Source organism: Macrotis lagotis, chromosome 1, assembly GCF_037893015.1.
Source record: "Macrotis lagotis isolate mMagLag1 chromosome 1, bilby.v1.9.chrom.fasta, whole genome shotgun sequence".
In the NCBI taxonomy this organism is placed as follows: Eukaryota; Metazoa; Chordata; class Mammalia; order Peramelemorphia; family Peramelidae; genus Macrotis; species Macrotis lagotis.
In genome coordinates, this window is record NC_133658.1 from 286,657,010 (window position 1) to 286,673,274 (window position 16,265).

General features: G+C 40.1%; 1 protein-coding gene and 1 pseudogene across 1 annotated transcript in view; both read left to right on the plus strand.

Annotated features, from left to right (window-relative positions):
- Positions 1-3,691: 3,691 nt before the first annotated feature.
- MYMK (myomaker, myoblast fusion factor) overlaps positions 3,692-16,265 on the plus strand; it is a 32,251-nt gene continuing 19,677 nt past the window's right edge. The window contains 3 exon segments of the mRNA XM_074227696.1: positions 3,692-3,730; positions 3,732-3,801; positions 3,804-3,882. Coding sequence (XP_074083797.1) covers positions 3,692-3,730; positions 3,732-3,801; positions 3,804-3,882 — 188 coding nt within the window.
- On the plus strand, positions 7,615-7,806 carry LOC141516685 (cytochrome c oxidase subunit 7C, mitochondrial pseudogene; annotated as a pseudogene).

A 16,265-nucleotide genomic window follows, 5' to 3' on the forward strand; every position in this document is an offset into this window, starting at 1 on the left:
AGTGAAGATTGATGGATTTGGAGTCAAGAGACCTGGGTTTCCAATCCTATTTCTGCACTTTCTACCTATTTAAGCTCATACATGGAATAGTGAAAAAGTCTTGGCTCTGAAGTCAGAGGTTCTGCATTCAAATTCCTCCTCAGAATCTTACTACTAGTAAAACCTTCTTTTCATTCTGCATAATCTCACTCAGTAATCTCATCAATTCCCTTAGGTTCAATTTTAATCTTTATGTAGATTTACACAATATGTACATATATTATATTGACATATATACATATATAATATTCATATATATAATCTACAGGGAGGGTGTATGGATGGATGGATGGATGTGTATGTGTGTGTGTGTGTATTTATCCTGATTCAGTAAAAATATCACCAACTACTTTTTGGACATTTTGAACTAGATGTGTCCCAAGAACATCTCAAATTCAATATAAACAAAGAGGACCTCATGATCATACCCCAAAACAACCCTGCCCTCTTCTGAACTTCCCCATTACTGTCAAGGACACCATCATATTCCCAACAATCCAGGCTCACCTTAGTAACATTCACATCTTTCTTTCATACTCTCCAAATATCCAATCAGTTACCAAATCTTGTCTTTTTTGGCTTCCAGGATCTCTTCTAAATTTTGTCTTTCTTTCCACTTACACCTTAGTTCAAGCCTTTATTATCACACACATGAACTACTTTTCTAGGAGTCTTTTCATTGATCTCCTGGCCTTATGTCTCCTACCTCCAAGCCATTCTTCACTCAACTGACAAGATTTTTCTAATATGTAGATCTGATCTTGTCACCTGTCTGTTCTAATGATTCTCTAATGCTTCTGCTGTTATTGTTGTTTGCTCAGTTTAGTTTTATCCAACTCTTTGTGACCCCATTTGTTTTCTTGACAAAGAGAATAGTTTGCCATTTCCTTCTCCAGCTCATTTGACAGATGAGGAAACTGAGACAGAATTAAGTGACTTGCCCAAGGTCACCCAGCTAGTAAGTATCTGAGGCTAGATTTGATCTCAGAAGAGTTTCCTTACTCCAGGTCCAACACGCTATCCTCTGTGCCACCTGACTGATCTAGGATCAGATTTCTTCTGGGATCAGATATAAAATTCTCTGACTTTGAAAGCCCTTCACATCCTTTTCTCTACTTCTTTCACTTTACTCCCTTCTACAATCCTAGTATTTCTGTAGTTTTTCTAACATGACACTCCATCTCCCATTGCCATGCCATTGTACAATCTATTCTGCCCCCTTTGTTTTTCTCCTCTTTATTTCCCTGACTTTGCTCAAGATTCATCTAAAATCCTATATTCTGCGAGAGGTTTCCTATCTTATTGCCTTTCATATAGTTTGTATCTAACTTGTTTATACCTGGTTATTTATATGGTGTCTCCACCACTAGAATGTGAGCTCCATGAGTTCAAAGACTGTTTGGGTCTTACTTTGTATCCTCAGTACTTAGGACAGTTCCCATCATGGAATTTCATAAATGCTTATTGACTAGTTGACCATTGGCAAGTCACTTAACTTTCCCTAAGTCTCAATTTTCTCAACTACAAAATGAAGGCACTGAACTAGATGTCCTTTGAGATTGTTCCAATCTAAAATACTTGCTCAGAAGTTAACAAAATCTCAGTGCAAATTTATATGGACCTGGACTTAACACTTGTGCTAAATCTTTGCAAAGATCCACCCTCTTATCAAAGCCTGAGTGCTGCCTAGGCAACTTTAACCTAGGCCTGGATGTTTCAGGATGCATTTCCTTGGATGGCAGACCAGGAAAAACAGTCCCTGAATCTTTTTGCAGCTCCCAGAAGGACAGTGCATATCCTGGTAGGCAGATGTCTTGGAAATTAGACCTTGAAGTTCATCTTCCCAGTTCAGCCTACTATCTCATTGCATAAGCCTCAAGCCACTAGAACTCTCTTGACAAGGTTATTAATAGATTCCCATATCATTAATTAATAATTATTAGGATATGTGATATAATTAAATAATATAATAATAATTAATAATTCCAAGATTATTAATAGAACTGTTAGTCATTTATATATGTGCCAAAGACCCTTTGTATTATGGACACATTCATTGGAAGCTCTTTGTTCTTTGGATTTGAGAGGGGAAGGGATCCCCCACTGGTTGTTATCTTTCCAATGTGAATGATCTTAGAGACCAAGAGTGGACAGTAGACCAATTCTTCTGTCACCCAATTAATAAATATTTACTAAGCATTAGCTACATATCTGCTGAATCCCAGGGGATACAAAAATGTAGAACAAACCCCTATCTTCCAGGAATTAACTACTGCTGTACTACTGAAAAGACAAGAGATGCACATAAATGAGAAATAAATTTTTCTAGGCTAAATGCCATAAGAGTGGGAGAGACAGTAGGTCCCCGGGTCTTCAGAATAACAAAAGCAATCAGTTTCAAGTAAAGTTGTTGGGGAAAAGGCAACCTATTCCAAATTCCTAAATCCTAATTCTTGAAGGAGTTAGGCTATAGGAAATCACTGAAATTGATTTAAGGAGCATAAAGAATGCCACACGTAAAGCAGGACGTTAGGAAAATTAGTTGACTCTTTCTTCAAGATGGTCCTTCCCATTAATGTCTAGATCTCTTCTTCAACTTCCTCCTAGGGCTACAAGACAGGAAACAGGAGAGTGATGGAGGCAATATTCTTCCTTCTTTCTTCCTATGAAGAATATGAAATTTGTAAACCAGAGACAAAGTGAATTTCCCTCCAGCCTTGGGGGCAGACACAGTATCTTATAGTCTCAGTCTCCTTCTATCTCTTTTATAATCTCACATCATTGAGGAGAATGCCCCAGAGCAGGGGTCTGTATGCATATGTACCTGTCCTTACCAAGGACTTTGGGATCAGCTCCTCTCTCCCAGATTACAAAGGGTTAGTCTGAATAGACACAGTGGTATATCACACATTTCTGGGGGAGCTTCTCCTTCACTGAGAAAGGAAGGTAATAGCCATTTAAGTACCTATTAAGTGTTAAATGCTTTAGAAATATTATTTCATTTGAACCTCACAACAACCCTGAAAGATAAATACCACTATTGTGTTTTATAGCTAAGGAATCTGAGTTCAAGTGATTTATCCAAGGTTGCCCAGCTAGGAAATGTCTATTTTATGCTGATAAAAGGATTTGAACTCAGATCTTCTAGATTCCAATTCCAAGGCTCTATCTACAATGGTAGTAGGATAACAGGCCCAGAACATCATACTTGAGGGTCTCTTTAGACAAGTATCACACTGGACCATAAAGCTTTCTCAAAAGTTTGAGATAGAAAAAGAGAAAGAAGTCCAGAAAGAGATAGTAAATGAGAGATACAGTATATTAGGGAAGAGATCTGAATTTTTCACCCTAGAGAAACCATACTTTAAATAGTAGAAAGAGGATGATAGCAAAACCAAGGTGAGAGAAAAATATCCAGGAAAGACCAAGTGTCAGATTCAAGGAGGTTGCTTAACTAAAAATGGAAAGTCCCAGAGGGAGGAGGGAAGGAACAGAGTAACAGAGACATGGCCAATTAAGCAATGGAAGGAGCTGTGCTCTGTATGTGTCCCTGAAGGCTCAGTGCTCTGAGCTGGACAAGGTTGTGGAAGGATTAATGCCTGAAGTAGATGGGCTGACCAGTCCCAGCAGGCCCTGTCCTGACCAGGTGGTAATGCTACCCAGAAGCCATAACACAACGAGGCTAATGCCTGGCTCTGTACATCATGTGCTGAGGCTACTGCCAAGGAGTTGTTCAGTCACCTGGTCTGACCCTCATCAGAACAGCCAGCAGAGCTTTATCTGGTCAGAGTTACAATCCCCTGATGCCAGGCCAGGAAGATTTCAATCCTATAATTCTGATAGGTGAACTCCAGACCTAGAGTCATTACTGGGACCCTACCTATGGCTGAAAGCCCTTTGGGGGATAGGAAACTGTAACTGAGACCCCTGAAGAATTCAACTTAGCCTCCCCTTCTAGAGCTGGGTCAATCCATAATTTTTACTGTCATTATTCAGTTTTTCAATCATGACTGACTCTCTGTGACCCCATTTGGGTGGTTTGTTTTTGTTTTTGTTTTTTTGGGCAAAGAACTTAGAGTGGTTTGCCATTTTTCTTCTCCAATTTACAGATGAGGAAACTAAGGCAAATAGGGTTAAGTGACTTGCCCAGGGTCACACAGCTAATAAGTGTCTGAGCTCATATTTGAACTCAAGGATATGAGTCTTCCTGACTGCAGGTCTGGTACTCTATCTACTGTGCTACCTAACTGTCCTAACCCCTAATTACCAGACTTTGATTCATCTCCTCAGCAGAACAAATTGAATCAGTTTGAATTTCCTGACCCACTGAAGTTTGGGGGGGATGGAGGGGGCATGGAGAGTGGTTGGAGAAGAAATAAGAAAATCCTCAGGGATTTGTTTCTAAACCTCAAGGACATTGGTCAATTTGGCAAGGAGTCAGACAGCATTCCTTATGTTCAAAATACTATATTCAGTACAGTACATACAGGGGAGAGGTGGGGTCTGTTGGATCCTGATGGATGTGGTGTGTTCCCCCAAAGAACTTGGTGAGATTTCAGAAGCAAATGTTTATTTGATGAGGCAGCTGAATGTTGGAAAGTTCTCGATTCCAATGCTTTTCTTTTTCTAATTATTTTCTATTTATCATATATATATATATAATTTGCTATATATATATTAATTTTCATGTTATCTTCCCCATTAAATTGGAAGTTGCTTGAGAGGAGGAACTGTCTTTTGCCTCTTTTTGTATCCTCACCACTTAGCACAATACCTAGCATATAGGTGTTCAATAAATGTTTATTGATTGAATGTTTATTGATTGGTCCTCAGGGATTGGTGCTTCCTCCAAGTTCAATGACAACTGAGAGTTTGGGAAATAAACTTGCTAGAGTAGCCTCTTCAAGGTCTAGATAAAACAAAATAATGAGGCCCTCTTTCTTTTCAGCATTTCTTCATCTTTTTTCCTTGCACCTTCTTGCAGAATGAGACAAAATGGAAGAGTGAAGTAGGCTATCTCCCTTTCCTCTTCCTTTTGCCAGGAGTAGTTAATGATGGCTTTCAGGAGAAATGGAGTGAATTAAATGTTTTGATTGCCAAAGTAGTTTAGAAGGGTAGTTCAGAGATCTCAAATTTCTGGATGCTTCTGATTTTTTGCTTCCTTTTAGGGATACCATTAAGAAATTAGAATGCCTGAGAATGAACTTCCCTTGCCCAATAAAATAGCAGTAGTCAGGTCACTGAAAAAGCACATAGTAAAGGAAGTCACATAATTTCATGCAGCCTAAGAGGAAAGACCCTAACCTTAGGGATTACCTGGTGAATAAATCTAAATTATAGTGAAATAGGGCATTGCACATGCCCACATCATGGAAGATGGAGGTCCTCATGTGGGAGATTAGAAGGATCTACTTCTGGGAGAGGGCATTCTGTATTCCCAACCTCATGAACAGGCATTGCCTCAGGAGCCCGGGAGACTCTGAATCTTTAAAACTCCCAGTTTAGGAGAGTCTCACTCTCTTCCCAACAGCACTAAAGAGGTAAAATAGGGGCCAGGGTGAAGGTGCTATTCACTCCTAACATGGGTATACCACACTGAGCTGAGTAGGGTAGAAAGGTTACATTTCATCTTTTCCTTTTAACTCCTGGGACCCCAAGAAACAGACTTGGGAGTTAGATCTCTTTTGTTTATCCTTCTCAGTTGTAAACACAAGCAGTAAAGCCACTGGACCCAAAAGCTCAAGCCACAAGAACAATGGAGACAGAGTTCCAGGTCAGATGTTGCTGCCAACCCAGCAATGAAGGCCTGGGAAGCTAGGGTATGGAGACACAAGTGTGGGACTATGCTACATAGGAACTAAGCTAAACTGTGAATATAATCCCTCTCTCCTCTGCAGATACTGATATAAGAAAGGATACATATATCTACATGTGGAGAAGAGATGTTTGTAAATGTCTTCTTATACCTTGAAGGCTTATTCTATGTTAAACCTTTGCTAAAACTAATCTGATTGTTAAGTGAGTTAGGGGTACAGAAAACCCCTAAAATTGGAGGAACACAATCAGTGTTGAACCAATGGCAAAGTCTGGACACTTAAACCCTATTTATGGTACCAGAGAAGTTTGAAGAGAAAAAAGTGTAGCTAGTCCCACACTGAGGCAGTGAGGGTTAAGGCAAGCATCTTGAAACTAGAGTTTGGTCATTAGCCTCATCAAGGAAGATTTCCCTAACTGTGTCCATTAAGGAAAAGGAGATTGCCAATGTGTCTCTTGTAGTTGAAGGACCAGTAGTAGGAGATCAAAAGATCTGGATGTTGTCACCCATCCCTTTTATTGCCAAGAGTTACATGACCAGGATAGGTCTTTTGGGAAGGGACTATTTTATCTTGGGGCCCTAATTGAATGAAAGGAAATGTTTGCTCTCTAAAGGATGTGTGAGAAGTTATGGAAATGCCTTAGTTGATTCTACATCACTTCATGGGTTCCTATAAATATTTTGCATCATGCATTTCCTGGGTGGGAGGAATAAAATCAGTCACATGCCTAATATATCTTTAATACTTAGATACATGTGTGACAGTTAAAGATCTTTTTATCCCCTTTTGGGGAAACCTAGATAGAACTATATCATGAGTATATTTATAGAATTTTTTCCTACAGTATTCCTGGGGATGGCAAAGAACCAAAGAGAAAAACTGTCTCTGGGCAAATTCCCCAAGAGTGTACCTGGTCCATATGAACTCAGAGTCTAGGGAAACTGGTCTGGGCTGTAGGTCACACAAAGAGGAAAAGGTACATGATGTCTTCCCTTAAGACGTCTACAGTTGGAAAAAGGAATAAGCCTAAATATAGAAGATAGAATATGCTAGAGGTGAAGGAGAGCTCCAGATAGAGTGCTCTAGGGACCTTCAAGAGTAGAGTTCACATTGATCTATACTTTATCATGATTATACAAGTAAGGCCTATGTTGGATTGTTTTCTGCTGTGGGGAGGAGGGAAAGGGAGGGAGAGATGGAGAGCAAATGTAAAATCCAAAACTTTACAGGATAAAATGACTTTAAAGCTACAGTTTTATGTAGTTAAAAAAATAAATTTACTTTATTATTTCCTTTTTTTTGCAAGTCAATGGGGTTAAGTGACTTGCCCAAGGCCAGGCAGCTAGGTGGTTATTAAGTGTCTGAGGCCAGATTTGAACTCCTGACTCCAGGGCTTGTGCTCTATCCACTGCACCACCTAGCCACCCTGAAAAATAAATTTTAAGAAAAGGAGAGGAGTTCATCCTGAGCTGAAGCATTCAGATAGTAATAAATGTAGACCTCAAAATTCCCTGGTCTCTCCTAGGATAGTTAGGTACTCCTCTTCCGGGTATGTCCAGTAGAAACAACAAGGAAACAATGAACCAAGTGGCATTTTGAATCTAGGTAGAGTAATAGGAAGACTTCCTCCAGAATAAGCCTATAATAACTTTGCCCCATTCTCTGACTTCTCATAGTGCTGAGCACCAAGACTACACAATTGAGGAGGCGCCTGGCAGCCATCTCTCCCTCCGGCGGTTGCAGAGCCCTCGGCAGCATCATGTTGGGGCAGAACCTGCGTAGGTTCTCCACCTCCTTGGTTCACAGGAGCCACTATGAGGAGGGCCCAGGAAAGAACCTGCCCTTTTCAGTGGAAAACAAATGGCGGTTGCTAGCAATGATGGCTGTATTCTTTGGATCTAGATTTTCTGCACCTTTCTTTATAGTAAGACATCAGCTGCTTAAGAAATAAAATCCTCCTAATCAGAAATCAGACTTACAGAAGAAAAACAACCTATTAAAGCAGTTTTGAAGAATGGAATAAGCAAACTATTTACCATAGTGCATGCCTTTGTAAATAAATCTATTAAATGGAAAAAAAAAAGATTACACAACTTAGTGTGCTTGTTCTCTTACTTGTTACTTGTTCTCTAACCGCTCAATCAAAGCAATGAATGGAGTAGAGAGGAATGTGCCCTGGACTGAGTCAGGAAACCTAAATTCTACTCCATATCCTGATACTAAGGTATTCCAAGACTTCTATTATTAAAGAAGAATGAATCAAATTTTAGCCATTCAAAAACTTGCTCTCACTCACTTTGTGTTCAATTGGACTCCCCAATTTTTTTCAATCAGAGATTTCTTCCAGCTCTAGAAAATAAAGGCCATGATGATAGAGAACACAACCCAAGGAATTGATTAAGGTATCCAAATGACATAGGCAGAGAGCAGGACAGGGACTTCCCTCCAGGAGATCTGAAAGTTTTTCTGGAGTCCTGGGTGACATCACTGTCTCATTATAGATGAGAATCAGTGGTCTATAAGTTGAGTATATGCCTGGGTGAAGGAGCAAAAAAAATGATCATGTCCTGGTCACTAAAAGATAGGAACAGCTAGATATTGGAGAGTGCTCTACCCAGTCTAGGCAGGAACAACCCCAGGACTATCAAAATTCACCCAATGAAGAGACATGGGACTGGCCTCCAAAACCCAGGCTGCCCAAATCTGGGAGTAGATACCCAAAAAGAGTATTTACAGAAATGGGTTGTAAATCCACTTTGGCTCACACTCACAATTTCCAGTCTCTGCCCAAAGTCAACTTTGCGCCATTGATTTTTCTCTAGTCTGTGGTCTGGATACTGCCAGATATGCAGCCCCATGAGAACATGAGCAATGAGTGAAGTCATTCCCAGAAGGACTGGTCCTGCAGTGTCCTAGAATTAATTACCAATAACTTGTTGTGAAGACTTAAGTAGATCACATCACATCCCTAGGACTCATATGATAAATGAGGAAGTTTGTCCAAGTAATCACCAATATCTCCGCCTCTTGCTCTAAAACTGTTAGGAGTTTTTAGTTCATTTGAAATGAAATCAGCTCACAGAATCTCTAAGTTGGCAGGGATCTTGGGGGGGTCCACTAGTCCAACCCATACTCCAGCAGGAATTTGTCTATGACATCCCCCCCAAAATGGTCATCTAGCTACTACTTGTACACCACCAATGTCAGTGAACCCCTCCTTACCAAGGCAACCTATTCAACTTTCAGACTATTCTATTTGTTTTGAAGTTTTCCATCACATTGAGTCTAAATTGGTCTTTCCAACTGCACTTAATTGCTCTTAATTCTGATTACTGTCTTCTGGGTTCTATCCAGTTGACCAATGTCCTTCCAAAATCTCCATTATTTGAGTGAGGAGAAAGATGGTGGCTTAACACATTCTTCCAAGATGAGCAAAGAGGTCTCTCCCCATTTTTAATTCATATTCTTTGAAATGTTTAATAACTAAAAACAGCTGAAGTATCTCTCTTATCAGGGATATTACATTTTTAACAGAGGAAAATCTTTTACCAAAGCATGAAACTCTAGTAATAGAATGTCAAGCCCTGCCAGTGGATAGGGATAATTAGGGGAAGGGAATTTATTTAAATGACCATAGCCAATTCTATAGTCTATAGTCTATTCTCCGTTTGAATCGGGAAAGTTTTCTCTCCATCACAGCTTTCACCTTGGGAGTAAGCATAGGATGGGATAAAATCCAAAGCCAAAACGTTTTCTGGAAGTCCTGCAGTAACAGAGGTCTTCAAGTCCAGGAGAGAAAGCCTAGGTTGGCAGGTGCTCACCCAGGTGGCCAACAGGCCACCAAGAGGATCATGCTTTCCACAGCAGCAACTGTGACTGAGATTGTTTTCCCCAGCTAATCATTGGGATTTTATAAGGTCCACAGGTGGTTTGGCAGGATCCAAGCCTGTCTGGGAGGCCAGGATTGGAATAACAAAAGCAAAGGTTAATGATTTCCCAGAGGGCTTGCAAAAGCAATCTCCCAGACACTTTTGAAAATATCCGTGGCTCCCTTTCCCTCCTTTCTCTAGTGTCCCAAAGGATTCCTCTTCCTAGGCAGCATCTTTCTCTTAGGAAGTTAGATAGAGACTCTTGTCTAGATTTCTGTTCTCTCGTCAATGTAGCCCTGTCTAGTCCCACTTGTCTGTCAGTAAAGCATAAATGGTTACAAATGACCAATCCTTGTCTAGTTCCCTAGTACCTCAGATACCTGGTCCCTCACTTAAAAACAAAAAATCCCAGTATTAGATTTTGAATAACAGTAGCTATCATTGATACAGGAACAATTCTTATATAAATTAGCTAATCTGGGCCTCAAAACCCTGTGAAATAGATATAATAATCATTATTAGTGCCAGTTTGCCTCAGAGGAAACCAAAATTCAGATTTACACACACACACACACACACACACACCATATTTCTAATCATGCTACTTTTCAAGGAAATCAGTAACTTCATTTTACATATGAGGAAACAGGGTCAGAAATGGTAAGTGGTTTGCCCAGGTGAGTAGGAAATAGTCATTTTTATAACAATTTTCGTTTCACTGCTACTAATTAGCTTTCTTGTGAAACTTTGTTTCCAAGTCCCTCAGTTTTCTTCTATGTCAAATGAGAGGATTGTTTTCTGGAAGAGTGGGAGGGGAATATTTCTTAATAATTCCTCTGGGGCAACTAGGGATAGATTTCAGGAAGCCTATGAATTTGGTTGAGAAAAAAAAATACATCTTTGGTTTCACTAACCTTTTATTTTCTTTGTAATCCTATCTATTTTATTTTATTCATTTAAAAACAATATTCTGAAAAGGGGTTCACTGATTTCACCAGATTTCCAAAAGAGTCCATGGCACAAATAAAAAGGTTAAGAACCCATTAGATAGATCCCAAGATCCTCAGCAGGTCTGATATCCCATGAATCTGTGCTTCTCATAGTAGTCCTAAGGTGTCAGAAAATGAACACTCTGACCCTGATTCCTTCTGATTTCTCTTTAGGACCAAAGATCACAAGGCATGCATAATCACCATCTCCTAGGCAGTCCTTGATGGGCAGTCAAGATATCCAAAAGCTCCTATGGAAACCTGCATCCCCATGGGACTCTCCAGGTCTCCATCTATCTAATATGGACAAGGCAGTGAAGGCCAAATCAGAGGGGACTAGAACTCTAAAGCTCCGAATTCCAAGAAAACAGATGGAACAGCTGGTCCAGGCTAAAAATGGGAAAGGCAGACAGACAACTGCCTGAAAGTCAGGAGCGAGGTTTGAGAAATTCCAAGCATTTCTATACCTCCATAAAACACATCCTCAGGCCCATTGGTGGACATGGGGTGAGAAAAGAAGGGGGGAGAGGAAATATGGAGGGGGAAGAAGGAAAAAGTGGGAGGGAAAGACCAAGTGATAGGGCCAAGAAGCAACAGAGTTCAACTCAGAACAGCATACATAATTGGAATGGGCCTTTCCTGAATCCTTCCAGACCACTGCTACAGGTTCAATTAGTCTTCACCACCCTACAAGTCCCCTTCCCAACCTTGCCGGGCTTCCAGGACTAAAGGGTTCTTCCCCAAAGCAAATTCCCATTGGGCCAAGCGCCATCTGGTGGTAAGAATAGAGAAGTAACATAAGTCTTCCCCTGGGGTCTGATTGTGAGTCTAAAGAAAAATATTCCCAACAGCAAAGACAAGCAGGCTATGTACTGGCTGTTTTTCCAGCTGGATTCTGGCTTTCCATGATGTGAATTAGAATATCCCATTGACCACTGGTACCTCCAAACTCTGATTTCTGTCCTTTCATCAATCTACTTCCAGTTTTGCTTTCAATCATTCGCTTCCAACCCCCAGTTTAGTCTTCTGCTGTCTTAGAAAGATTACTGACTCTATAGTCAAGGAACTGGGGTTCAAATTCCAGTCAACCTATTTTTACTGCATGACCCTGTCCAAGTCATTTCCCTTTTGTGGGCTTCAGTTTTTCCATTTGAAAAGTAAGAGTTAGGGGCAGCTAGGTGGTGTAGTAGATAAAGCACTGGCCTTGGAGTCAGGAGTACCTGGGTTCAAATTTGGTCTCAGACACGTAATGATTGCCTAGCTGTGTGGCCTTGGGCAAGCCACTTAACCCCACTTGCCTTGCAAAAACCTGAAAAATTAGAGTTGGACTAAATGATCACTAATCTCCCTTCTCCATGCTATGTTATTCTTTACTCCAACATCTGATGCTCTAAATCTTTCTTTGCTTACAGATAGCACAGGGCAATTTGACAATGCTAGGAAGGACAAAGTTTTTCCCTCATTGAAAGGATACCTGTCTTCTACTGGCATGCACAGTTAGAAACCCTTTAACACAGCTTGCAGGGATCATCCCCAGGAGGCTAGGTCCTACATAGACTGACCCCCAAGCCAGTTGGCTTTCAAGGAGTCCTCCCAGCTCCTCTCCCCTGCCCTGTTCTCACACACCTACTTCTTTCCCCTCCCATTCTATATACCCCTGCATTGATGCCAAAACTTGGGCTTCAACTTGCCTGTGAACCTTTAAACAGGAGGTCTGAAAGCTGAGTTAAGACCACTGTTCCCAGCCACCTGTCTCCCCCCTTCTTAGGCCTAGCTTTCCACCACCCCTGTTCTCCCTAATAGTTGTAACATATGTGCATCTGGAATTTTTTCCCTCCCTTTTTTCCCTTCCTGAGCCTACAGCGCTGGCTCCCACCTCACAGCAGGCCCTGGGGTTTACAGCTGTGAAGAAACACATGGTGTAGAGACACATACAGAGAGAGAGAGAGAGAGAGAGAGAGAGAGAGAGAGAGAGAGAGAGAACCAATTGTGGAATGTTTTCTTACTCCTGAGCCCCAAGTGTGTTTTATAGCTCCAGAGAAATTTCTCCACCACTGGCCAGGCCTAATGCCTATTGGCCAATCCTGTTTCCTCACAGCACAATTCTCGCTCCTGCAGGAAGCTGAAGGGGGTGGCTGGGCTCTGGGCAGCCTGGATTTGGGGGGGGGGGCGGTATGAAGGAGATAGAGGAGTAATTGCTGATCTTGAACTTAATGAGTCCACTGGGATGTCTCATACTGAGTGGCACAAGCTTTTTAATAAGATATACAGACATTGACTTTCTGGGTTTAGGGGTTTTTGTTTTGTTTTGTTTTGCTTTTCAGAGAAAGCTAGTACTACTAAGGATTGGTTCTAAGTAAGCTACTCTTTCAGCTTCCTTTAGATTTTAATGAAGACTTAGAAATTGTCACTTGCTTTGCCTCTGCCAAGCTCAGAGCAATGTAACCAAGCAGTAAAAACTGCTGAAACAATGCAGCTAAGAAGGAAAAGGTATCATTTTTTTGCTCCTATGATCAGCAAAGCTAATTCTGGGAGGAAACAGAATAGTAAGTAATGCAGGTATCTTGAGAGGCTGTGTCTTCTTGTCCACAAGGCACCTTTCATTATAGAATTTCCATAATCCCTTTCTCCTACTATTCTGGTACCTTTGAAATAGGTGTCAGGCCTGAGAGATAATAAGCAATCAACATAAATGCCCATTTGTCCCAAAGTCAGTTCTAACTTGGGACCCTCCCAACACTACTTGCTTTTTCAAGTCTAGGGTCATCGGAGGCAAAGTGGGTTAATTAGGTTAGTAGTTCTGCAGTGAGGATATGGTAAGAACAGACTCCAAGTTCGTTTTCCTCAATTCAATTTAATCCAATTCAATAAACATTTAGTAAGGAACTACTAAAGTGACTAGCACTGAGAATATAAAATCAAAAATGAAACAATCTTTGTTCTCAAGGAGCTTACTTTCCACCAAGGGATACAACATGCAGATCAATGGTCTCAAAAAGTGTGATAAGGCAAGTTTCACTAGGTGTGCCAGGAAATTTTAGACATTATGCTAGTGCAGATAAAAGAAAATTTAAAAATAATTTCATGTTAGAGAAAAGTCACTTAACCAACTTACAGAATATGGGAATCATGATGTTTGCAAAATAAGCAAAATGTACCTTTTTCATGTATGCATTAGTCTCACGACATCTTAGACCTTGAACTTGAAAAGAACTCAAGCAAAAATAGCAGCTCTTACATAAGAAAACTACATGTGAGAGTCTTACAACTGCCATCTTAAATATTCAATATACTACAGTTCCTCACAGCAAAGCATAAGTATACTGAGGGAATAAAAACAAGTTTAAAAAACCAATGATGCTAAAAAAAAAAGGACCAGTGATGTTGACAGAGAAGTCTAACATTAGTCCCAAAGTCCATTAGCATGGGACCCCTTCCTTACTGAAGGAAGATGAAGGCTCCAACCTTCTTCAGTCTTCAGCAGGATTCTTCAAACTTCCAGTTGCCTGATGCTTTGCGGTCACTTCAGGTTCTTTTATCCAACTTCAAGAGAGAAGATGGAAGAGCCCAACTCCCCTTTAGGTTGCTTAAGAAAAAACTTCTTGAAAGATATTGGAGGAGCTTGATAGTTTTTATCATGCCCCTATCCACAGCTTACTTGCTATACTACAGACTGTGAAGAGTTTCCCCTTGAGTGAGATCTAAGTCTAGAATAGTCTCTCTCTCTCTCTCTCTCTCTCTCTCTCTCTCTCTCTCTCTCTCTCTCTCTCTCATATTGAATCCTATATGTACCTTCTATGGTTTCTGTTTTACTGTGGTTTGAATAAATGGGTTTCTTTGCTATTCATTGTGTTTTCTTTTTGAAACTGATATTATTTAGAAAAGGGGACAAGTCTTAGATATAGAGCTTGGGGTACCTTCCCTCAATAATGAGAAATCACAATCCAAATTAGCCTGAACCTGATCGTATCCCTTAGACTAACACTAAGGGAGTAGAGAGATACATTTCTGGCCTGTAAACATTTCTTTCTGAAGAAAACAGAGTGGCCTCTGGCCCCAACTTACTGTTTCCCCTCCCAGCAGGAATTGATGTCTCCCTTGGAGAAGGGTGAAGAGAAAAAGGCGCTAGGGGTATCTATTCTGCCTCCCTAAGAGCCCCTGAACACTCCCATACTACCTGAGGGATTTTTTAAATAAGTAAATACAAGATACATAAAAATAAATACAAAGTAATTTAGGAGGCAGGGAGAACTAAGAATTTATCAAGAAGGGCTTTTTGCAGAAGAAGGTACCTGAGCTGAGCCTTAAAGAAATGGTGGAAATGAGGTTTAGCATTCTAGATATGGGGTACAGACAATGCAAAGGAATGGAAATGAGAGATAAAATTTCCTAAGATGGGAATAGATATTTGATGAAATCTAGGTTGTATTATAGTAACATTTAATAGATCTGGATAGGATAGATTAAAGTCATATTTTGAAGGGTTCAAATAGGAGTCACTGATGTTACTGGCTTATATCCAAGGTAGGCTGTTAAATTTTGAATATGAATTCCTGTAGTTGGAAATAAGCAAACAATAAAATCAGAGTTTAATTTATAGTTTTGTTAATTATCTGACTTAAGAAAGTGATAAAGAAATTGTTAATAGGACAAATTAGGTTAAAAGTGTATTGTGGGCACTTTTTTCCCCAAAAAAGTCAGTTGTTAAACATGGAGTAGTACACTACTACTTACATAGGATTGAAGAAGGGGTTGGGAAGGAAAAAAACCCATGAATATCGTGCTACTCTCTCTTTATGCTGATACTAAAAAGTAGGACCAGTTCCTTCCTAATTTCCTATTATTCCCATCCTCTGCCCCAGGCTAGCAGACCTCTTCACCATTCCTTGCACCTACTATATTTCATACCTCCATATTATTGCTTATGCTATTTCTTCTACCTAGATTCCCTCTCCTCTCCATTTCCTCTCTATCTATACAATTCCTACCTCTCTTTCAGGGTCCAGCTAATAAAACCTTTCTATTAGTTCTAACCAATGAAACTAATCTCTAGCTTTCCTGATCATCCTCAGAATTTAGTGCTTGCCCCTTAATTTGGCACTTGGTTAGAATGAACTTAGCATACTGGTATTATTCTCTCTTTTGAGTATCTATATTTTGTTTAGATTGTAAGCTCCCAGAGCACAAGCATCATGTGATCATTAATAATAATTCTAGCAGGCATTTATATAGCTCTTGAAGTTTTACAAAATGCTCTGTGTGCATTTCCTCATTTCATCCTTTTTTGTATCATTGACAATACTAATCATAGGTTAGGTTTGTTGTTACAATTCAATAATTATGCAAATTTATGAATCCCTAATTAAAACTATTCAGCCACAGTACAAGAAATCATAAACTGGACCTCTCAGCTCCTACTGGATCCTGGGAATAGAAAGGCAGAAAAGGAAGACAGAAGTTGGTTTATTGAGAATGCTCCTTGCTTCCATTCATTAATCCAATTAAAGAAGAATCTATTAAGCACACATGTTTCAGGGTCCTACACTAAGTAC